The 26,361-nt window shown below is 35.4% G+C and overlaps 1 protein-coding gene across 4 annotated transcripts in view; it reads left to right on the top strand.

The window, feature by feature from the left end:
- Positions 1-26,361, top strand: part of LOC122523615 — a 163,829-nt gene that overhangs the window by 125,232 nt on the left and 12,236 nt on the right. For all 4 annotated transcript variants that reach the window (XM_043645480.1, XM_043645481.1, XM_043645482.1 and 1 more), the window contains 3 exons: positions 1,196-1,358; positions 11,605-11,852; positions 16,102-16,321. In XM_043645480.1, the coding sequence (XP_043501415.1) occupies positions 1,280-1,358; positions 11,605-11,852; positions 16,102-16,321 (547 nt within the window). In that variant the 5' untranslated portion in view covers positions 1,196-1,279. The remainder of the gene's footprint in view (positions 1-1,195; positions 1,359-11,604; positions 11,853-16,101; positions 16,322-26,361) is intronic.

The following is a 26,361-nucleotide window of genomic DNA, read 5'->3' as shown; positions in this document are numbered from 1 at the left end:
CTTTGTTTTGTTCAATTAATTCACTATTCAGCAACGAGAGCTTAATTATAGTTTAATTAAAATCCTCGCTAGCTAACTGAGGATAAGTTTGAGAAGTTAATTCCCGCAGAGAGTCGACGATACTTTCATATTAGCGTAGCACGATGCTTTTTCTCTCTCTCTCTTTCTCTCTCTCTCTTTTTCTATCTAACGAAGAAAATAAGTTAATTATATTACAGCAATACGAGTTGCGTTTCCATTTCTTTTAGTTATCGTACGCACGATTCAGGAAAGCTTTTAAATTTTCTTTCAGTAAACCACGAGGATCCGTAAGTTTGCAAATTGCAGTAGGTATATTCGATTTTCTCTAAGTCTGACCATACTCGGTAACTACTACTTCAAAACGTGACTACTCTTTCTCTCTGTTTATCAAGAGAAATAAAAATATTTGTTAGAATTTCAGGATATGAGAGTTTAACGTAAATTTATAATACTTAAATATTTATGCACCATTTAAAGCTGGTACTCTAATTAATTAATTTTAATATTATAAGAAGCTTATAATATATAATATTTTAAGACAAAAAACAAATACGTCTCTTTATTTTTACGATAACAACAAGCATATATTAGAAGACATTTTTTTCTCTCCTAACTGCCGTTTCTTTGTTCTCTTTTATACCGTTAACGCGTACCTTTAAGAGCAAGCGAGAAAAGTGATAATTTTCCGGTATAAGCGAAGTTACGCGATACCTGGCACCGCATTGCGGAGTAATACCGTGAGCATTATGGTATTCCTGGCTATAAACCAAGCCCCGGGTGTGTATATGTAACGTATGAAACATGTCTCGTGGTTTTTCGCACCTTCTTTTTCTAAGTATTTACTGCTACCGTTTTGTCTTTTTCTATTTTTTTCTTTCATTTTTTAAAGATTCCTTAACGTAGTAACATTCGTTCGTAATAAACAAAAAAATAGAAAAATATCATCGAAATATAATGTGATCAATAATTAGAGCAAATTTTTGATTTATTTTTTCTTATTGTATATACAAAAATGTTCTCATTTGTATGATAAGACACGTATACACGTATACGTGTTTGCGTGTATGTAAGTATACTCGCGTAATTCATACGATATTTCAATGGCCCAAATCAGCATGATCAATCCATCTGGAGAAACGCATACGTGCTGACACAAGAACGATGGTTGTTTCAGATGACGGAAACGTCAAAGTCGCGGTACGCGAACCGCAGGAGCGGGGAGAGATAAGGAAGGTGAACGGCATCACGCCGAGCAGTCATGTGCAGTGTCATGTGGCTCCTTCGGCTGCTGACAACTTGCTGCCTCGCACTTCTATCAGCGTCTGATTTACGCACAGGTACGTTCAATTCCATTGTTTCCATTCAAGGTACTACTATCTATTCAGTATAGCGCGCATACCAGTATGTGAATTTAATTATATCATATCGCACACAACATTAATTATATTACATTATAATTTTAAATTAATTGGAAATGTATTTATCTTTTCTTATTTTAAATACAAGTAATTATAATAACAATCGGGAGATAATATATTTATTTGTGAAAAATAATTATTCGTAACAATTAAATGTCTTTCGTCGATTTGCAGGGTGTAATGAATTTCGTTAAAAAGAAAGAAAAAAAAAACGCCAAGTGCTTTTAATTTTCGAAGATATTAATGGAAAAATATTCGTTCGTTCTAATATTTCGTATTTTTTTTTTTTTTTAGTTCTCTCTATTTAATGCAAACTCGAAAACGAAAGCTCAGTATGTTACGTTTATTCGGTAATAATGCACCCTCGAATAATCCGGCGCGTTGCACGAATAGCCATATTGTTATTCTATTGGTTCGAATAGAATCGTTCATGAAGAGACCGAGGAAGCATGAAATCCACATCGTGGTCATTGTGCTCCGGAATACCTGTGCTTACAGATTTAACCTAATTATTTGTGTCAGTGTACGAAACGTATGCGCATGCCACTTTAGGATAATAATAATAATAATAATAATAATAATAATATAATAATAATAACAACAAACCGAACTATGATTCTCTATTTAGTGTTCGTTGCACTTTCCGAGTTGTCTTAAGAATAAATACCCTCGAGCTCGAATGCGTATAGAATAAAGCGGATATACCCTTTGAACAGAGTGAAATTTGCTAATTTGCATAGTGAAATATTTCGTTATTCTATCGATGGTTATAAATAAGTTTGCGTTAACAATGATGTATTCTAAAAACTTGTAACTTACCTACTGTACATATAAATCAAATAGTTCATTCAATTCGACGATCATCTTTGATATATGTTTTAAGTAAATACATGCGTGAATAAAATAAAAATAAGGCATCGAAAAAATTGGAAAATTGTAATTTCATTGAGGTAATTAATTCGTTTGTCTTTTTTTCTTTTTTTTTTTGAACGTTTTTAATTGATCGAACGAAACAAAACACGTTTCGTGTATATTTAAAGACAAATAGAATGAATACGTTGCAGTAGAAGAGGAATGAAAATAATAACAGAGAGAATGAGGGGGCGTTATCTTTCTCTCTCTCTCTCTCTCCCTCTCTCTCTCTCTCTTTCTCTCTGTTCTTCTTTCTTTTTGTCTGTCTATCGTTTTAGTCGAAGGCAGTTCAATTATCGCATGCAAAGGAGTTCTATTTATATTCTGCTGTACCCTCGGTGTAATTCGATTTACCGTATGCACGATCCTGGATGATTCGTAGACCGCGAACATCCACAGACCGTATGAGGGAACACTATGTTCCTATATCTAGGACGATGCAAATATCGCGTCAAAATGATAACAATGTGCCAGGAATTTCGAACGCTCCCAACTGCAACGAGTTATGGCACCGTAATGTCGACAGCCATTAAAGATCCCATCGATTATTTCGGTGATCTTAACCATGCGACATTGATGGTTAGTTCGTCCAAAATTTATCATACGAAAATTTTGAGATCGATATAATTTATCAAATTAATTTACTTTATGTGTTCGTAGAATGTTCATTCAATATAAGAACAAAATAGAAAAAGTTAAATTAACACTCAACAAAATTGAGCTTATAAATTGTATATATATTTGTTCGAATAATTTTCATAAAAATATCATACATTTATCGTTTAAATATTTTGGAAAGAAAATAAAAAAATCACTGGTGAATAAGAATAGGTTGTTAGAAATAATCAATATCGGTGGTTCTGTATATTATACACTTAACTATACCTATACCTATAGAAAAATGGTTTCCATCGTTGATGAATTTGTCGAACCGATTAAAATTCTGATATAGCGTTGAACAGTAAGGAGGTTAGAGCTCTCTTCGTGGTAAACCGTTATCCATCGACATTGAATCACAAGGACGTTCGATCGAAATGATTAATCAGCGTCAGCATGTACGAAGATCCTATCGGAAGTGCCAAATTCTGAGGATGGGCGAGCCTCTGTCTGTGTGTTAGCTCGTTACTAACAGGCTCAGCCATTAAATTCCAAACAGCCCAGAATCATAACGTTTAGCTGGAGCCTAAAGCGTTCCGTTTGATTAGCCAATGAATCTCGTGAAAATGACGCGCAACAAGGTACGAAACTACCGAGGTCGTTCATTTCATCAACGTTTTCAGCACCAATGTAAACCTTCGTATTGTTCGGAATAACTACGAGTCATCTAACACGCTCAATCCGTAATTAGAAATTTATACTTGCTTATGAACGAATATAACGAGCTATTAATTTCATTTAAAAAAAACAAACAACAAAAGAAAAGCTTTAAGCGAAGAGAATAATAAATATTTAGAAAAACGCGTTATCGATGAATTTTATATATTATTTTATATATATTATAAAAAAGAAATGAAATTTTCAATATTCCCGTTTGAATCCATTAATTCAATTTTGTTTTTTTAAAATCAAGACAAAATGAAAATAAACGTTTGGATAGTAATAAATTCGATGAACGCAATTAACGAGGTCCATTAAAAATCACGATCTTGCAATAAACCTTTTTACATGTAGCACACTTCGCGTGCAATGTTCATTTTATTAAGCGGATTTATTGAAATTGAACGTATATAAATGTGTGTACGCATATATCGTGTAAGTACTAACACACATGAATTAAATTCTCAAGCAATGCGATTAAACGTTACCGACGACAATGCATAGTGTACATATGAAACGTTGAAGCGAATCTGAGGAATTTCTTAGTATCGTTCACCGATGACGATGATACGTATACTTCAGTAGTATTAGTTACATCATACGAATACGTTCGAAGCTACGGTAACGTCGTTAAGAAGATATACGCGTACCTTCGAGTAAAGATGTGATTTTCGTCGGTAAAGTAAGATTTATTCGTGAAACATATCGGTGAGAAAATTTAGGGAAATATTGTACTTAGAAGTTCGCGAAGATACTGCGTCTAAAATATCTATATATAATACATGCACAAGTATAATGACTACGATGATCATTACTTTTTAAACAAAAATATATTACGATAGAAATGAAATTATTAAATTATATTACTAGATATATCCTTAGCTTTTTATATAATATGAAAATTTATTCAAATATGTTGGACTAAGAGAGTTGACCAAAATGTTTAACTCAATATGAATATTTATTTTACCTTTTACAATATTAAAATTCTATTTTACAATAATGAAACTATTAAAGTGCTTGAAAACTTTTTTCACAAGAAAATATTTAAACCAGTTTAATTAAATTAATTTGAATACTTTACGGTACTCTGTTTATTTATTTTTTTCTTTTTAAAGATTAATTTTGGTTTTTAAATACTCCTTGAATTTTAAATAATTTATTTTGTAATTATATTTTGTAATTAAACGTGATTTTACCGTCTCGACCTTCGGATGAATCTTTTTGTATGTTTACATATTATTTAATACAGAAAACAATCTTTTTGTAGGTTCGTTAGACACTGGTAAACATATGAAATTTTATTATTAAACCTAATTTTCATTAGAATACAATACGTTTTCTTTTTAAATATATAATAACGCCTTAAATGCATTACGAATGGTCAACGTAGTAATAGAATCTATTTAAACTATTAACTAAACTATTTCAATTGAAAACACGAACTATCGACAATTGACGAGTTAGCATCGTGGATTTACGAGATGCAATTCGAATAAATAGAAATTCTATTTGCCAGATACGATATGCTTAATACGTTATAAAATTTTATCGCCATTTTATTTGGGGAAATAAAGTTTTTAAGAAGCAAATAAAATTGATCGAAGAAACGAGTATTCTCATCGGGTTGAATCATCGATACTGAATCACTATTATATAATGTAGAAATCTTGGACAGAAAAGAAAACGATATTAAGAGATAATTCGATTTTTATTAAAAAAAAAAAAAACAAAGCACAACCAAATTACACGATAAATCGTATTTATTTGAAATTAAATGACTATTACAATAAATTTGAAGATTTATGTTTTACAAATATATTTGATATCAACGTCTGATTTTCTTTACGCGGAAGAATAGAAATACGAGAAAGGAACTATAACAATTAGTAACATTTCTTGAATTGTGTTTACGCTCGAAATGGCATATGTTAACGCTTGAGCGCTTTGACTTTCAAGTCTGCTGTGAGTAACACAGTGCAAAAGGGCTGAAGTAACACAAGCCAGCAGAATTAAATGCGTAGAACAGAGAATAGTGCAATTGCTTCGAGAAAAGCTCTGACGTATACTAGGTTGGTACGTACCTTCCTTGTCGTTTTCATCTCGTAGTCAATAGCGAACGAGAATGCTCGTTTCGTTTCTCGAAACGTGCAACGCAAATCTACTTTTTACGTCACCGTAAAAAGAAAAAACTACATCACAATAATAGCCTCGTAAAAATGAAGAATCGTTTAACGAGGACGATCAAACATCCGAACCTTTCTTTTTGTTTTTTTTACCGATTCGAGTTATCAAAGATCGTTTACGATTGCTACGAAAAGATAAAAAATAAATGGAGGAAGAAAAGAAAAAGGTAAGAGATATAAAAAACGATGCAGATAATGTTGAAATTGTTTTTCGTATTTTATATAGAACATCGATGCAAAATCGTAGTAACATTAAACGTTGTTCCAATTTCTCGTAAATGTATTTTCGTTAGGATAAATATTGCTTTGTGGTTTAAAAAGAAACGTTTCAAATATGACTTTGGAGATATTTAAAGCAAAAGTGGTAAGAAAAAAAGAGAGAAAGGGAAAAAGAAGAAGAAGAAGAAGAAGGAGATGCTTGAAGCGATATCGAGTAGATACTTTGCATGATAAAGGAATCGATCAAGATCAGTAAGATAGAGTTTTCTTATTTTATTCCATGGAAAAGCGATCTTGAAGCTTTAAGCTCACTTTCCCGTAAACATCACTTCCTATCGGAATATTCACGAAGGAAATATTTAAAACTTGTTGGAACGCACAGTTTTCCACAGACCTCTCCATTCTAAAAAATCATTTTAATGTATAAAATACGTCATATTAATACAACAATTCGTATTTCATCCGATATCGATCTTTATTCATTATTGCATAAATTATTAGACAATATTACGTAACGAAAGGAACGACGAAACATAATGAATTCTTGTTTGCGGTTACGTCGTCATATAGAAATTCGCGGAACAAATAGCAATCAGTTTGAAACCGCTAGGAAATTTATTCCAAAGTAAAATCGGCATGAAGAGAGAAAGAGAGAGAGAGAGAGTGAAAGATATACATTTACATTACATAACATTGACTTTAACAATTGCAAATTAAAATAGCGATCTAGCAAATGTAAGTAACATCTTGCTTTCTTTATCACACGCCATTAATCTTTCTCTTCTCCTACCTCGAGTGTTTCACTTTCTATCTCTTCTCCTCCTCTCGTTCCATCACTTCCAGAATTCCTTTCGTCGTTGCTTTTACCCTTAATCCATTTCATCGAGCTAGCTGGAGTACGCGCGAGAGTTCAGTGAACAGAGCTAGCAAGCCAGCTAGCTAGCTAGCTAGCTCTTCGAATAGAAACGACCAAGTCTCACGGGGGTGATTCGTCGCGGAGATATTTCTACGGATTTTCGCACAAACGCTCGCTCGCATCGATTCTCTTCGAGCGATCGTTAAATTGGATCTTGTTGGTGATGACGCGCGTTCCAGTAAAGAGACCGGGAATCGTCTCGACGTAAGGGAATAAAGTAGCTTTAGAAAGCTTTTTATTTGTCTAGAAAAATAACGCACACCGCACCGCACTGCACCTTTTTCTTTTTATTTATTTTCTTTTTTTCTTTTTCTTAAATTTATTTCTCTTGCAATTTATTGGTTAAGGATAGAAATCATTTTATCATCGGAAAGTGATACGCATTCAAATGTGTTGAGATATCACCAAGTAGAAATATTTTATTTTAATAAAAATATACAAGACTCTTGTCATTAAATCGTATCGCAATCAATTTTTATCAATGAAAACAATTTGAGTTTGAGAAAAAGGACACTGATATTAATATTAATATTGTTACTATTTCTTCTTCTCATTCTTGTATTTTTCTACTCATTCTTATTTTCCTTCTCTTTATTTATCTATCTTCTCTCTCTTTCTCTCTCTCAATGTTCCGTATTGGCTAGGTCTAGACTATGTGCGTTATGCACGCTGCACCGACGACGTTACATGCATAATGCATGAGAGTACTGCCGGACTGTGCTTCGAATTGGAATTATTTACTGTGGTTAGCCCACAGCTCCCTAAAATTACGCTACCAACATTGCCTCGATTCTCTCTCTCTCTCTCTCTTCTATTCAAGAGAAAGATATAAAAAGAAAAAGAAAAAGAAAAACAGAGAGAGAGGGAGAGAGAGAGAGTGAAGCGTGCCGTATTAGAAACGTGCATTCTCGGGGCTTGACGTTTAACCACATCGACTTTTAACCGCGAATACGCTTTCTCGAGTGGCACGTACAACCACCACCACTACCACTACCACCATCACCATCACCATCACCACTCCGACATACTAACGTCACATGGCGCACCTGCTGTTCTCGGTTCAGGTCCACGTGTATCCTTCAATACGTCACAGTTCACGTTTAGATCCCTTACAACTGTGCCTCGTACTTTTTATATTCCCTCATTTTTATTTCTTAAGTTTGTAATATGTTTTACGACTTTTTAGAAATAGTCAAGTGTCAACTTGAACAATTTATGAATTGTTATAACTAGGTAGAACAATTTTATGATTTCGATTTTATTCGTATTATTGAAAATATTATTTTCTTTATTCTGTAAATAATTGAAAACAATATTTTTGTAAAGAATATATGAATAATGCAATTGTTAATATTTAATCATTTAAATTCGTATGTAAAAAATCAAGGGAATTATAAATATTATTTATCTAATGTGATAATTTTGTTTAATTCGATGATATAATCTCTTGAAAATCGTCAAAAATTTGTCAAGGATCGATCCAATCGTTTTTTTTTCTTCCGTAGTACTTATTAAAGATAAAGAAAAAGAGAGAGAGAGAGAGGGAGAGAAAGAGAGATAGGAACGAGAGAAAGAAATAGAAAGAGAGAGTAATAGGAAGAGATAGAAATGCCGTTTTTCCTTGGCTTTTTACAGAAAAACGCGATTCCATTTTCTATCTAGAGCAGGAATGGTGAAGCACGGAACGTAATACGAGGGAAAATGCCAAGTCAGAAGTCTCGAGTGTTTGCGAGACTCGAAGCAGGTCGATTAAAGCTTGTGCAGGTTCTCGCGCTGGGATGAAAATATGAGGACTTCGTGGCGAGACGTTGCCTCGATGCTCGGAAAATCTTCTTTCGAATTTCTGAAAAAGAAAAAAGAAGGAGAGAGAGAGAAAGAGAAAGAGAAAGAAAGTAGGAAAAGATGGATACGAAAAATCGCAATAATCACGTTCTCTCGAATCGAGAATGGAAAAGAAAGATTTTCTTTTTTTTTTTTTTATTTCATTTCATTTTCTCGTTGACGTTGAACAAATATTTTTGATTATCGATTTATTTTTTATCAAAACGTCATTACTGTAGAACGGCAAACGCTTTTTTTCCTTTGACTCAATGGAAAAACGAAATAAATTCAGTTGGCAAATCGTAATTAAATTTAATGTTAAGTGATCCACTTCGTAATTGCATACTACGTACGTACGTATAACGCGTCCTCGTTTCCGTTTTATTCGTGCTCTACCTTTTTTTCTTTTAGAATATCCATTATATTTTATCTAAAGAAAATACGGATGAAAAGTAAACGAGATGGAGTGAGAGAGAGAGAGAGACGAAGGAAGAAGATTTTTGCTTGACAGAAGCCTTCTTGAAAAACAATACATATTTATGAATAAAGAAACTATGAGAGAAAAAAGAAAAACAAGCAATGTTATTATTCGTTAATAATTAAATCATAATTGTATTGTTCGTTAAATTGATACAACATGTATACACGTATCTAGAAGACTATTCATTTAATTTTATTTGATTGATATTTTGACTACTTACCTGGCTAAAGAAACTATGAGAGAAAAAAGAAAAACGAGCAATGTTATTATTCGTTAATAATTAAATCATAATTGTATTGTTCGTTAAATTGATACAACATTTATACACGTATTTAGAAGACTATTCATTTAATTTTATTTGATTGATATTTTGACTACTTACCTGGCTAAAGAAACTATGAGAGAAAAAAGAAAAACGAGCAATGTTATTATTCGTTAATAATTAAATCATAATTGTATTGTTCGTTAAATTGATACAACATGTATACACGTATCTAAAAGACTATTCATTTAATTTTATTTGATTGATATTTTGACTACTTACTTGGCTATATGCTCAAGCATATTTTGCTTTGTTTTTTATTTTTAATAAAAAAGAAGTATTACAACTGCGAAAATTTGGAAAAGAATTTATCTGAAGAAAATTGGAAATCCTTTCTTATGAGAAGGTAAAGCAAGCACGTAAGAGTAGACGAGATAAGCACTTACGTAAGAACGAACCGTTCTAGCTTTCGGTATCTCCTAAACAGACAGAAAGATCTGAATTCCATGAAGGAGACACGCTAGGCACGAATAAAACGTTCACCGATCGTGGAAACCATCCTAGTGGCGTTGATACGAACGACGCACAACGATTTTCATATTCGAGATAAGAGCTCTATAGTCGCATTCACCTACTCTTTTGTTACTCCGGACACGCTTTCGACAGTTCCAGCTGAATCCTCGATCAGTTTTTCTTTCCCGAGGGAAAGAAGAAGGAAGAATTTCCGTGTAAAAGGAGTAAAGAAAAAAAGGACGTTGATGAAAAAGATAAAGAAGAATGTTGAAGAAGAGCAGGGAAAGAGAGAAGGGGGAAGTTTGATCGAAAAAAAAGTACGAGGACTAAGGTGGAAAATAAGAAATGAAGGAGGAAGAAGAAGAAGAAGAAGATAAAGAACAAAAAAATAGGAAGAAGAATGAAAAAAATGTTCCCCTTGTCGTTTTCCAGGGAAAAAGAAAAATTTCACGCTTTGTGACACACTCTCGGATCCTTTCTTTTTTTCTTTTCTCTTCCTTCTTTATCTCTCTTTCTTTTCTATTCTCTGCGACCCTTTACCCTTATCTTCTCGTCTGACGTGTCTACTGTAATACGCATAATTTATTTCGCGCGCTAGCACAATCTCACGAAAATCGTTAAACTCGCGAGAGAAGCGAGAGTTCCGTGATCCTATACGTACACGTAGATATAAATATAGATATATATATATATCGAAAGAAAGAGAGAGAGAGAGTACCTCAATTTTGATTCGTTCTCTTGGCATACTTATTACGAAACTTGTTCACGTGCGTGCCATATCACGTGAAATCGTCTGATCTACTTTTCCGATCGTGATGGATGAAGAAAAAAGGAAGGATAACTTCGTCGAATAGTAAATAAAAGGAATATTCGTTTTCATTTGAAATAAATACGTTCGCGTAATAATTTTATATAATATATACACGGAAGTAAATGTAACAAAATAAAAGAGGAAAAAAAAAGAACAAAATGTATTTAAAAAAAGGATGCAATATCTTAAAAATCACATTTTTCAACAATACGATAATAATAAGAAATGTAATATAACGTGTAACATCGTTCGAGTATTGAAAATCTTACGTACCAAAAAAAGCCATGACTAATATTCTCTCGAATTCCACGTTGGCGCTTTCCTTACCCCCAGCACGAACAGAATGTCACTTGGAGTCGCGAAGTCGTAAATGGAGTCGTTCGAAGCGATGACGTGGGGGATACGACGAGTATCGCGATAAGGCACGCAGCAAATGTCTCCGATCAAGTTCGAAGGGTTCGAATCGATATTCGACGTGCTTACGATAGGAAAACGATGCGAATCTTATTTTTGACGTATCGAATATTACGTATAATAAATCATAGAAATGGAAAGCAAAAAAGACAAAAAGGAAAATGCAATTTATACATACGTACGAAAATGTTGGATAGAATTTTTGGTAAAATTGATTTCCTCCTCCTCTCCCCCCTTCCCCGTTTTATCGAAGAATTTGAATATTTTCTGTGTGTATATATTGTTAACATGATAATTATTGATTTTTGTACAGATTTACCTTTGTCAACGGATCAAATATCAACGAGAGCAACGACAGCGGCAAAGCGATCGATGCCAACAGATGCACCGATGCTAAATTACATATTCGATGCACACAGCACCTTGAATAAGCATCAACATCACCACGATCATCGTTGGGGTCCTCACTTCGAGGGTGAAAGTTCAGCGAAAAATCTCACCATTCAAGCTGGCGCCAACGTTATTCTCGACTGCAAGATATCATTGTTGCAGGATAAAACGGTATGTATGTTAAATTATAAACTCCGATCCGCGATAAGCGTTTAATCTCTTATCGCTAAATCGAATCATAATTTCACGTTAAATGTTTTAAGCTACGTTTATCGATTAATAATAAATATTAAGTATTTATTAGAATAATTACTATGGATTAGTTATTTAATGACACAATAATATCTCTACAAATTCTTCGATTATCTAATCGCTTGTAAAAGGGTTAATAAACGTAACACGAGACGTATTTTAGCTGTCTAAACGTTATAACGTTTCAATGAAACACGTTATGATACAGGGTGAGAGCAAATATGTGTAGAAGGAAATTCCGAGAAAATCTACACCTTATGAATATGTAATGGCAGTGTTGGCAAACGAATAAATTAATAAAAGCACGAGAGATTAAAAGAGAGAAAGAGAAAAACGGAGAAATGAACATTTTATAAATGTAGAAATTAGTTTAATTTGAAAATCATCATAGATAAATCAAATATTGTACTTTTACAGTGAACTCACAATCAGAGTAAGTAGGATCGTTAAAACGCGTCAATAAAATATTCTATGCCAGTGTGATGAGTTAACTTCCTTTTTCACGTTAGATCGTATATACATACCAATTCTTTAAATCGAACTTTATGTGCCAAGTAAATCTCTCAGTCTGGTTTTCTCGAAGAACCAACAACTCCGTGCCGAGCACGAACGTATTTGTCTTTCCTTCGACGAGTCATTTAGAATTCTGTCCTCCTTCTTCCCGCGTCGTCCTGTTTGTACATCACGTCGTACGTCAATACGGCCACAATCGGGCCGCATTTTCCCATCCGCGGTATAGTGGTACGAGACAGAAAGGATACATACGACCAGACGAGCAATCGCATTTTGCAATACCTTAATACACAAATGCAACTGACACGTATATATACATAGATACGCGACACATAGTATACTCCAAATGCATTTGATCACTAAAATTTGATCACTGAAATTTCTCCTACTACTATCCCACTTAGAATATCGGAATCATTGTACGATCTCGAATCATTAAACGAACCATCGGTCATTCAGCATTTTCATTAAATACCGAACATTTTCGTTTTTCTATCAAATGTAAATCTATCAGATGTAAGAGAGAACAAAATATTGTAGATAAAAAGTTTGATAATTGATTGAAATCATTGATTGAATAACTGGAAAAAAAGGGTACGTACGGTTTAATGTTACAGCTTAGTTATTAAATTATTTCACCTATGTATTTTATTTCAAAATAAAATATTTGATTTTCCCAGTACTCTGTATCAATTTTTCATCTGTTCTCGATTATATTTGATAATTAAAAAAGTGTCGGGGTAAAAGCGATCGTTTCCTTTAGATATGTTAGTTTTTCCATTGACTGACTGACGGTTCCGCACCTAACAAGCTCTCGACTTTCATTCAATTTCGAAAGAGTCGTTTGAAAATTCCGTTGGCTTAGTCAGCGTGTTCAAAGGGTCAAGGGAAATTCTCTGAGAAGTAACGTCAACTTACGAAGAGTATTTCCGTCGAGCTTGTCACCTTTCTTACCATTCTGTGTTCCGTTTAACATGCAGCCTCCTCTTCGTTCCCACAAATTTTCAAATTTTCAATTTGCTTTTACCAAAGGGAGTCACTTCAAAAATAGATACGTATCTCTTTCTCTATTTTTCTTTTTGAGAGAGAGAGAGAGAGAGAAATTTCTTTTTGCTTAGTATCGAACTATTAAGTAATTTGCTTTCGAAATACCGATGACATAATAACGATAAGCGAGAATAGTTTGGCAAAGCAGTATAAGTGCATCTTGTCTGTTACTTCGTCGATATCGTCAAAGAAGCCCTTTGATGGTTCGTGTCCGATAGAATCCTTAATAGACCTTCCATCAAATATTTCCTTTAATAATCGAGAACCAATGTTATTATCAACTATCACAAATACATATTGCGTGTACCGAGTTAATTTACATCAACCGAGACCTCGTTCGCCATTAGCATAATACTAATTACGGTTACTACTAACCGTCTGATTGAAGAATCCAATTTCTCATCGCGTTTGTATTCTAAACGGGATTGTGCAAATTCCTAATTACATATAATTATAATTTTACCGTATATGGAAACGTCATGTGAACTGTTTTTACCATAAGTAAATATCCTTCGAATCATTAATGTAAGATTTATTAATAGATACAATAATTATATTATAATTATATATTGGCAAATATTTTTTGCCAAGCTAAAAAAAGTGCATGCACGCCAATAAATAAAAGAAAAGAAAATAACATCAAACTATAAGTAAAAACGATGTGACATTTTAATGATCAGTAAATATAAAAAAAAAATCGTAACTAAGTACGAAGTTTGTGAAAAAAACGAAAGACTCGTGTTCGTGCATTAGGATGGGTAACTTCCAACGATAATTTACATAATTTAATGATTACGAGTGCACGATATGTTCAGTATATCAAAGAGTTACCGCTTTTACTGCTAATGGTTATGATCCTCTAGAACGTATCCATTCTCCCGTTCGAAATGCTAAAACGTTGAGAAACCCTGAACTACCATCATCGCTACCCACTTCGTTCGGCTATGAATATATCCTGAAAACGGAGCACTTTACTGAACTCTGACCTCTCACCCTCGTCTCCCTCACTTACACTTTTACTTTCTCTCTCTCTCTCTCTCTCTCTCTCTCCCTCTCTCTGTCTCTCGCATTTCAGAGGAATATGGACGATTAATATCATTTCTATTGGTGTTACTACTTAACGACATTATCTGTGTGCGATTATCATCTATGTAAAATTAATTTTAGTGCCTATATATATATCAAAGATCATCACACTTATGGAGTGCCTGTCATACGATACGAAATAAATACATTTTCCCCATAAGACAAAATTCATATAGACATATTTCATCGCAAATTTCGCAAATAAATATAGACGAATCGTAAAACGATCAGTCTGCGTTAAAACGTTTTTACAGTTTTCAACTTTCATGTGATATAATAATTGACGGATAATGAATAACGAATGTTGAATAGGAATGATGGATAGAGTATAAAAAGTCGTGCGTTTTGTTCTATTATATGCCGGGAGTATCGTTAAACGATTAGCCGGTTGGATAGGTATATGCGATTTTAAAAGGTGTTTTCAATTTTCTCTTTATATTCGATATATCGGTTACGTTGGATACTTTTTTAATTGGATAACGTTTACAATCCAAATGTTCTCTTTTTTCAAATTTATAAATATAATCGAAATAATCTGGAAAAAATACATGTGCAGATCAAACAAATTCAGTATACAATAGAAATATTTTGTATTTTACAGTTATGAAAAAATTGTTCATTGTTATATTTAACGAACATTCTACATTCATTGTTTATCATTAGCCGATCATAAATCAATCAAATTAAACCGTATAACATGTAGAAAGCATTGAAAAGCTCATAGATATGGATCGCGTAGAAAGTAATTTTGCAATAGTTATTTTATGGGATGGCAGAAAGGTGAAACGAGAGGTAACACCGATTACAAGGTGTAACCTGGGTGGAACGTGTGTGGCTATACACAACGCACGAATCTCGGTTGGGCAGATAATACCGGTATACCTCGTAGATATCCATGTAGAAGATGTACGATATCGCGTGCATTTAATGGAGTTACTCGGAAACACACTATCCAATTCCAATTACGCGGATAAACTGCATACTCTGTCCTACGCTTTTGCCCAACCTTCTCTCTCTCTCTTTATCTCTCTCTAACGCGACACCTTCCAATCGGTTCGTTCTCTATCCAACACCCCCCCCGGCCCCCAAACATTCAGATAAACTTTCGACCATGTTCAAAATTATGCTTTTACGTTGCGATCGAACGTTACAGATCGCGTTTAAAAAGAGTACTATGGTTATCTATTTGTATAACAAAGTGTCATGTTTTCTATCAAGAGAGAGAGAGAGAAATAATATAAATATAGGAATGAATGTATGCATGCATGTACGCGAGTAGTTCTCAAAAATATTGACTTCAATCGTTCGAAGAATATCAACGAAGCTTTACGCACCTGTTGATATTTTCACCTGCTATCTATTTACGTCCAACACGAAACTTTGATTATTTTACCTATTAAAATATTCTTCTTTTTATTTGTTTTTAATCAATTTTCAACGAAAATAATCCTTTTGAATATTCACGAGAAGTGATTCTTATTGTTACATAAAAATAAAATAAATTTGTTTTTGTCGTTTACAGGTATCCTGGGTAAGGAGACAGGATAACGGTGAAAAAATGAATTTATTGACAGTCGGTCGTCAGACGTATACAGGTGATTCAAGGTACACCATCGAGTTTCAATATCCGGACAATTGGCGTTTACAAATAAAAAGCGTGAACAGTAGCGATGAGGGTCAATATGAATGTCAGATCAGCACCTTTCCGCCAAAGTTTATTCTCGTAAACTTGCACATCAACGGTAAGCATCTCTTATTCTATACCACAAAGGATAATATTATCCGTATTTTTACGATACACAACGTATACGTAACACCACGTATCCTACCAACACATCACATAATATATTGTTTACATTCGTACGGGTGAATATAAAACACGAACGAGTCCTTTGATGTCAGTCAATCTTGCTAGCTAGCTTCGTAGCGTCGAACGTGTCCCGTATCAATTCAATATGGTTATAAAAAGGTAACTTTGAATATTTTTATTTAGTTTCTTTTTTCTTTTTTTCGTTTTTCGTTTGTTACATTTTCCTTTGTATCATCGATACACCTATGCGAGCATATATGTACGTAGTATTACGTTGCTAAAGGAATAAGTTCGACGAAACCTTTTGAAAAACCTGCAATTTCATTGTGTATACCCACCTACCTATTCTATTTTATCCTCTCTCTCTCTCTCTTTCATTTTCTACGAAATAGAAGCTGTATTTGTTCCACTTGCTCCTATGATCTTACAATCTTTCTCTTTCTTTATCTCTCTCTCTCTCTCTCTATCTCTCTTCAACACTTCTCCCTTTTTCGTGTACGTTTTATCGTTTTTAAACGATAACAATGTTTCTCTCGCGAATAAGCTCTGCGAGACATTTCGTTGGAGAATCTTCTTTCCTTTTATGCTCCGATTACCATGCTCATTACCGCATTACTATGCTCTACGGTTTAGAAACCCGTTGAAGATCGTTCCGAACGATTTTCCTGCGAAAACGGTATGGTCTTCTTCCCTTAATACGCTACGATTTTTTTCCCCTTCGAATCGTTCATTTCGAGAGGAAAAAAAAAACAAAGAAAAAAGAAATCTCGAATGAGGTGGTTCTATATGAAATTGAGCTTAATGTAATTACATTCGATACGAGAGACCTCTTGAATTAAAAGTACGTTGTATATAGGTATATATTTAATAATAAATAACTTATTTAGATTTTTTACGGGTATTTCAATTACCGTTATTGCAACTATTGTAGTTATTTACTTTTTCTTTGGTAATACTCAAGTTTAAGAGAGTTCGTAATGAAATGAAAATAGCGTATTAAAATTTGGACTGGGGGTGAGAAGGGGGTAGAAAGTAAAGAAAAAAGGAAATAAAAGAAAAATGTAAAATATCGTTGGAAGTTACGGAACGAAGAAATTCGCAAAATGTAGCCAATCGAAATGAAAGAGATCTCACAGTGATATTCCTGTCTATTAGATTAGTAGGAGAGAATAAAACGTAGGATGAGAGAAAGAATAGCGGAATGAAGGAGAAAATGGAAGAGAGGAGAGAAAGAGAGAGAGAGAGAGAGAGAGAGTTCTGGTATTCCGCTAGCGATCGAACAAATTGCCTTCGTTCGCAAAGCCCTCGGTGGTAGGAAGAGACCGGTTAGAAGAATAATTGAAGGCGAAGTGGCATAGTTGAAATGGACGGAGAGTGCCGGTGAACCGACTATTCGATGAGACTTTGTGAACGAAAACGGAAGAAAGTTAGTTTCGTCGATTCTCAAAAGAAAATTGGATAGGATTAATGTCTTCTGTCAAGCCTGTACTGTACAATTTCGTGGTTACGTAAGAAAGTAGATATGGTTTTAGAAGAGAACGGTGCTTAAAACTTAACCGTAAAAGTGGACAACTCTGTAGTTCGTGATGTGTGTGTTTAAAAATGTCCGATGAAAATTTGAAATTTATCTAAAAAGTTTTCGTAAGAAATAAACTAAACGTCGATTGTTAAGTACCATTGTTAAACAAAGTTATTTTTTGACATCAATTTTTCAGACTGTTTAGAAATATATTGATTTCTCTTTTATTTAAATGAATTATTTTTAAATTGAAGTATCGTTTAATCCAGGAGAATTTCTAAGGAAATTAACGTAATCGTTAAATTATTAATAGTAGCAATAATAAGCTCTCGTAATATCTCATAGAATAGCTCTCTTAATTTTGTAATGGCACCTAGGTGCCATGCTTAACATTCAAGTTGGAAGAGATTAGGAACGATTTAACAGGATTATTCATTTCTGCAATTCGTCAAAACTAGTTATGCGCGTTAATGTTTCGACCACGGACCGTCAATACCCACTCAGGAATTTCAGTTTGCTCCAGTTTCCGTTCAACGGACCTATCTTGAAGTAGCAGCAAATACTTGTCGCGCTACCGACAAACCGTCGAGCAAACTCCTATAACAACGTCACCCTCGTAAATTCATTCGGAGGCATTCCGTAAACGTTAGAATAGCGATAGGTGTAAATTTAGAAATAATATTTTACTTTCTTATCATTATTTTTATTTTTCTATATCTTATTACTCAATGTAAATCAAATTAAAGGGACTTATTTTTCATTCTTTTTCAAAAGTATCGTTTATTTTACAATGTTTTCGTTTTCCCTAAGTAGAAAAATAAATCTCAACATTCGTAATTTGAATGGACTGATAGTATTCATACTTACGATTTTCGAAGAATAAAATTTATGATTGAAAAACTTGAAGCCATGATATTCGTAGCACACAGCTAATGAGCGAATCAAGCGATTATCATTTTTTATAATAAATACGAACGTATTTCACGCGAGAACGTAGATATAAATTCGTAAAGAGACTGGAGGAAAAGTTCTAGGTAAAACTTTGTTCGCGAGTTTCGCGAGAGAAACTTATTATTCAGGATTTCGACGAAATGTCTTTCAGAGAGCGAAATTCTATCGGATCTTTTTTACTTTCTCATCTTTCTCTCGAGACGCTTTTAATTTCTCAAGTAGACGAAATAAAGAAAAATGTTCAACTAATTTAACGAGAAAAAAGTAAATATCTCTTATATTTCATTCGCATCCGAATATTCATATAATCTATGGAGCTAATTTTGTTTTCTTTTCTTTTTTTTTTTATGAACTAGATTAAACAAGAATAAATACGTATTTAGAAAAAGTCGTATATATATATATCCTTTCCTTCTTGTTTCCTCGATCGACAAAGTTAATTTCCTACTACGTAGTTGCTCTGCCAGGGAAAAGAAACTTTCATAACGGAGAGGTCGAGAGCTTAAACGTTTTGTTTTTTTAGAAAAGGAATTATGACACCTTCTTCGTAAACTTTCAGAAGATTCTTTTGTAACTTTCCCTTCTATCCCCTCTCTCTCTGATACTTTCTTTCTTTCTCTCTCTTATTCAACTAGACGATATACTTTGAAAAATCCATTTCGTGTTGCTTATCCCATAGGAATTTGCCACGAGTTTGTTCCGACGAGAAAATTTATATTATTAACTTTCTACAGTATATTTGCGTAATGAAAAAATTACTTTAGAACTGTTCGCAGCATCTATTTCTATTATTCAATGAAACGACGCGCGTTGACCAGGACGAAAAGAATTTTTTTTCTTAGAAATAAAAAACGAAAAAGAAGAAAATATTATATGTTAGAAAAAAAAAAAACTGGTTTGTGTACTTATGTACGCACGTAAGAAGTTATACTTCTTTGCCGTACCAAAACGAACATAACCTCAATAACCTCAAAAATAACTTAACAAAAAAAAATTTATTATTATTATTATTAATTTAAATTTACTATCTATATATTATATATATTAGAAAGAATAATAAAATATCATAATATAGATATCAGTCCACACTAAATATAAGAGAGATATATCGAATTATTTTATACGTCAACGGCCATGGCGCTGTGATAGCGCTGGTTTCCGCTCGATCATTTAAGTCAAGCAGCGCTGAGTACGATTAGTACTTTGGATGGGTGACCCGTTCGAGAAAAAATGGGAAGAAGAAGTTGAAGACAACTTCATGCCGTAAATTTGAAATCGCTTTGCCGCGCATCGTAAATACTGACAAACTTCATGGTGTCGTTTTTCCAGACGCTCGGAACAAAATCACTCCCCATTACAATTTCCCCAACGCGCCAAAAGAAATATAACTTCAAAAAAAAGAAAAAAGAAAAATAATGTATCGATATATCTTTATTTATACGCCAATAGAAATTGGTATAATTTACGATCACGAGTGTTGATCCAGGTGTAATACGAAATCGATGAATGTTATCGTTATATCCGAGAATTCGTTCAGACGTGTTCAGCCGAAGGATTTGAGAAAGGATCCCGGTCAGATAATCTTCTCGAAACTACGCAAGCCGTTGTCACTTATACATACCAAGAAGCAGAAGGGTCGTGTTCCCTTGTTGTACGAGCTAGCGAACGAAGAGTAAAGGATCAGTGTATATAATCCTAGACAGGAAGATACCAACTAGAAAGAGGTGCCATCCGAATAGCTAAGGTTATCTGTAAATCAACTATTCTACGAGTCTTTCATACACCTTTTCATCCTATTTAGCTTACGGAATTTTTCTTATTAGTATCCCCCTTGGTGAATGGTGTATTAAACAAAAAAGAAACAAAAAAAACAGATTCTCTCAAGAAAAAAGTAAATAATTTAATTTAAGTAAATTTTATCTTTAATCCAAATATTTCGTTTTATAACGAAATAGCGAAATTTTAACAAATATCGTCTTTTTCATAAAGTCGTCAAAACAACAAAACAAAATGGAGTTAAAGTAAATTAAAGTCGATCTATTTATAACGTCAGTCTTGATAAAAAAACCTTTTCGATATTCTTAACCTGTCGGTCACATATAAGATATTTTAATGGAATAACAATAAAGAAAGAAAATATTGTTAAATGGAAGAAAACCATAGAACGAAAGAAGTCCTCGACGCGTTTTGTACAGTTTTGTGGAACTTACTGCAAAGATTCTAAACGCTATGGCATCAAATAGAAGGAAAACGATTGGGAACAGAAGTTGGCAAGGGCAAAACATTTTTCACCTATTCATGAACTCGAAAATATCACTCGAGAGCAGTCGAGATCTATACTCAAAGCATTTCCCTTCTTCATGATTCTTTTCGAGTGGCCACAAACATACAGACGCGTAAAGACACCTATATATATATATACGGCCTAGTTTATATATATTTCTCTCCTCTTTCATGAATACCAACACACGTACTATATATACACTAATACACATTCGTAAGCCCTAACGCTTTCGATCTCGTACCTGGAAGAGATCCAGAAAACGAGGATAGGGTGGAACCGCTTTTGAATCGGCTCGCACCAACGTTAAACTCTATATACAGATGTGTGCGTGTGGACAAGCGCGTTTAGTCAATATTTATTGCCCCCCCACCCCATAAAATAAAATACTCGTAGCTCAAGTCAGCCGTAATCCGATAGTGCTCGAAGTATTTAGGTCAAAAAGAGAGAGAAGAGAGAAGGGAGGTAGAAAAGGAGAAAATTGGCGAATTATTTCGTCGAATGAAACGTTGAGATTTATTTTCGAACGATAATTTATAATCGACAGGATTTTAACGATACTACTACCTATGATAATATTAACCGCCACATCCCCACTGATTGTGTTTAATACGCAAAGGTGCGAATATGAATTTCCATAATGTGATCGTTGATTAATAAATTCGGTAAATGAAAATGTTAACGGAGTTTTCGATGATACGTCGAGGCGCGCGTGCGAGATGTCAATATTTTGTTTTATTATTTATTATACTCAATTTATTTATCTTATAGATATTCATAATCGCGATAAATATTCGTATAAACGATTATTTGATAAATATATGTGGGGTTTTGAATTATCTAGAAGTATAGAGATAAATATGTAGTGGTATGAGTGTGAGATAGGAATGAAAGAACGCATCGGGCGAGAATAAACATAGGGACCGTTGCGTTAGGATGTCTGCTCAGGATATTTGTTTAGGTTCAGGGTCACATCATCTGGACTTTGTCGCCTACGCATAGCTACATCGAGGCCTCTTGAACGTTCTCGATTTTAAGGTGAAGAAAAGGCCGTTATTCATGATGGTGGATCATCGGGAAATTTCTAGAAGAAGCAACGAGAGACGATGGAGGGGATGTGGGGGTATAAATAGGCGACGGGAAGGACCGGTGGTGCGTTCTGTGGTAGCTCTTGATTGAGACGACGAGGGAAAAGTGTAACGTGAAGTACGGAAGGCAACGGGGAACGGCGAAGGATTACGATAGGCGACGACGAGTCGGATTCGGGTGTTCCTTGTAGTTGTGGACGTAGAGAGTTACACTTAGTATATCGTAGCATTAGTTTAGATTATAGATACTTACTATTCTATCTCTTAAAAACATTATACCTTGGTATTTATTTTTAATAAATAAATACTTTACTATTATCATTATAAATATATATTATATCATACAATAAATCTTACATTTTTGGGGGCTCGTCCGGGATAGAATCGAGGTAACGAGCTTGTGAGTATCTATAAGTCTAAAGCAGTGAAAGTGAGTAAGTTCATCATGGAGTCGGGAAGGTCATCTCAAGAAGATCTGGCAAATGCGACAATTGCGGCGGCTGAACCAGATATTAGTGAAATGAGATATCTGGACTTGAGAACCAAATTGAAGGAGATGGGCTTACGGTCGACGGGTAAGAAGAAAGAACTTGCGGAACGCCTGCGAGCAGCTAGGGAAAAGAAGCTGCGGCAAAACGATGATGACGATGATGATGATGATTCCGAAGAGGAAGAAGCGGAAAGCAGTGAGGACGAAATTTCTACGAAGGCAATGCAGATGTTAACTTTTAAAGATGTGGAAGAGTCGCTCCAAGCATTTAGTGGTGACGATACGCTTAGTGTTGAGCGTTGGATGAGAGATTTCGAAGATATGGCAGAAGTATGCCAATGGGATAGTACGCGGAAAATTATATATTGTAGACGGCTATTGCGAGGATCGGCAAGATCGTTCGTGCGATACGAGAAATGTGTTAAGTCGTGGAAAAAGCTTAAGAAGGCATTGTTGGACGAATTTGCGGAAGTAACAAGTACATATAAGGTCCACGAGTTACTTAGGAAACGAACGAAAAAAGCTGGAGAATCCTATCAGGAATACATCTACGCTATGTGCGAAATTGCTGCTCAAGGAGGACTGGACGAGACAAGTACAATACAGTACATTGTGAATGGTATAGAAGATGAGCCATCTAATAAAATGATCTTATATGGGGCAACGACGATTAGCGAGCTGAAACAGAAGTTTACGTTCTATGAGGCAATGAAAGAAGAGCTGCGGAAAAAATCAAGGACGCCGAAGGTGCATAAACGCAAGGAAACGGAGGAACTGCCACGTAGATCATCTATGAGGACCGGCGGTGGAAGCTGTTACAACTGTGGAGGGTCGGGTCATCGGAGACGAGAGTGTCCATTTAGGACCAAGAGCGTGAAGTGCTATCAGTGCGGTGAATTCGGCCATGTCTCAAGGAATTGTCAGAAGAACACCAAGCCGCGGGATACGCCGAAGCAAGTGTGTGGTGTGGGTACAGAAGCCGGCGGAAAGTGTGTTAAAGAAGCGCAATTAGGAGACAGTAATGTTACAGCATTGATAGATACGGGTAGCGATCTTAGTCTAGTTACAGCGAACCAATATTTTAAGATCGGCGCACCCAAATTGGGTAAGGAAATTTTGCGATTTCAAGGCGTGGGTTCTGACTTAATTAGTACGTATGGCGAAATAGAAGCGACGGTCACAATTGATGGGATGGTGTATCCGATTAGGTTGCATGTAGTTTCTGATAATTTACTGGGTTATGATTTGCTTATCGGTAATGATTTTTTGAGAAAGGTAAACGTAATAATTGACGCGGGTAAGGTGTCCATCTGCGATACGAAGGAAAGTCCGGTGATGAACGGTGAGGTACACTTGATTTTTAAAATGGATGTGATTAGCGGGTGTAACGAAATAGATCTATCTTATATTACAAACGCGAAGCATAAGGGAAAAATAGAAGCTGTAATAGCAAATTATCGACCAGAAAAAGTCCGCGAAACAGGTCTGGAAATGAACATTATTTTAAAGGACGAAGAACCGGTGTACGCGCGTCCGAGAAGGTTATCGCCAAAAGAAAAGGACGAAGTAGATGCTGAAATAAATAAATGGTTGGCAGACGGTATAATACAACCATCGTTTTCCGATTATGCTAGCCCGGTAGTATTGGTCAGGAAGAAGGACGGGTCGGGAAGATTGTGCATCGATTATCGAAAATTAAACGATAAAATTATAAAGGATCGGTATCCGTTACCGCTGATTGAGGACCAGTTGGACGCTTTGCAGGGTGCACGCGTATTTACCACGATCGATTTAAAGAATGGGTTTTTTCACGTTTCGGTAAATGAGAGTAGTCGAAAATACACGGCATTCGTGGTGCCGAATGGTCACTATGAATTTTTAAGGGTCCCGTTTGGGTTGTGTAACTCACCTTCTGTTTTTCAAAAGTTTATTAACCTAGTATTTAAAGAGATGATAGCTGCAAAAAAAGTATTAACCTATCTAGATGACATAATTATACCTTCCGACGGTGTTGAAGACGGGATAGATAGTCTGGCGCTGGTATTAAAGACGGCGAGCGAATACGGGCTTGTAATCAACTGGAAAAAATGTGAGTTCTTGCGGAAGCGCGTGGAGTATTTGGGACATATTATCGAGGACGGTCGGGTACAGCCTTCAATCGTTAAGACGGCGGCGGTTGCGAGATTTCCTAGGCCGACTAATCGCAGGGGCGTACAAAGTTTTCTCGGACTGACGGGGTATTTTCGTAAGTTTGTGCCACAGTATTCGGTTATTGCGAGACCGTTGTCTAATCTACTGAGAAAAGAAATGGAATTTAAGTTCGGCCGTGAGGAGGAAGAATCCTTCAAGAAACTTAAAGAGATATTGTGTAGTAAACCGGTACTGCGACTATACAGGGTGAACGCCGAAACAGAGCTTCATACGGATGCGTCTGGTAAGGGATACGGGGCGATCTTGATGCAGCGTGACAATACCGATGATATGTTTCACCCGATATATTACGCGAGCGGAAAGACTACTCCGGCCGAAGAAAAATATCCTAGTTATGAGTTGGAGGTACTTGCGATTATTAAGTCATTGCGAAAATTTAGAGTGTATCTGTTAGGAATAGATTTTAAGATAGTTACAGATTGTCGTGCATTCACACTCACCATGCGAAAAAGGGATTTGTGCGTGCGTGTAGCGAGATGGGCTTTGCTCCTCGAGGAATTCCGATATACGATCGAACATCGGACAAGTAAGCAAATGGTGCACGCTGACGCGCTGAGTCGTAATCCTTTGCCGACGGTTATGTTCATTCGCGAGGACGGAGGCGGGCTCATAGCCAAATTAAGGCGGGCGCAGCATGAAGATGAAAGTCTACGTAGAATAATGTGTAGTGTTAAGGAAAATAGATTAAGCGATTATATTATCAAGAACGAAATTTTGTATAAGAATGTGAATGGTGACGTGTTAGTGGTAGTCCCGAGGGCATTACAGGCGCAAATCGTTCGCCAAGCACATGAACAGGGACATTTTGCGGTAGATAAAACTGTAATGCTAGTGAAGAGGGATTACTGGTTCGAGGGAATGGGCAATGTTGCGGAGAGGGTAGTGCGAAACTGCGTCAAGTGTATTCTAGCTGAGAAAAAGAATGGAAAATTGGAAGGATGGCTGCATCCTATTGACAAGGGAGAGGTTCCCCTCCACACTTTTCATATTGACCACCTAGGACCTATCCCCTCCACTAGGAAGAGTTACAAGTATATCTTTGTGGTGGTGGATGGATTCTCGAAGTTCGTATGGCTGTATGCGACTAAGTCTACGGACACGGCTGAGGTGTTGCGACATCTGCAGAAGCAGGCACATGTGTTTGGAAATCCGCGGAGAATCATCTCCGACAGAGGGACTGCTTTCACCTCAAATGATTTCGCGAAGTATTGCGAGGAGGAGGGTATCGAACACATTAGAATTGCTACCGGAATGCCGAGGGGTAACGGGCAGGTAGAAAGGGTTAATCGTACTCTCATACCGTTATTGACAAAGATGGCCTCGCCGAAACCCGAGGACTGGTATCGCTATCTCGATCTGGCGCAGCGATATTTAAATGCCACACCGAATAAGAGCATCAAGACGACACCCTTCAAGTTGTTGTTCGGTACAA

The sequence above is a fragment of the Polistes fuscatus genome, unplaced genomic scaffold, assembly GCF_010416935.1.
Source record: "Polistes fuscatus isolate 324 unplaced genomic scaffold, CU_Pfus_HIC Scaffold6, whole genome shotgun sequence".
In the NCBI taxonomy this organism is placed as follows: domain Eukaryota; kingdom Metazoa; phylum Arthropoda; class Insecta; order Hymenoptera; family Vespidae; genus Polistes; species Polistes fuscatus.
The sequence above is the reverse complement of the archived record's forward strand: the minus strand, read 5'-3'. Positions and strand labels throughout refer to the sequence as shown.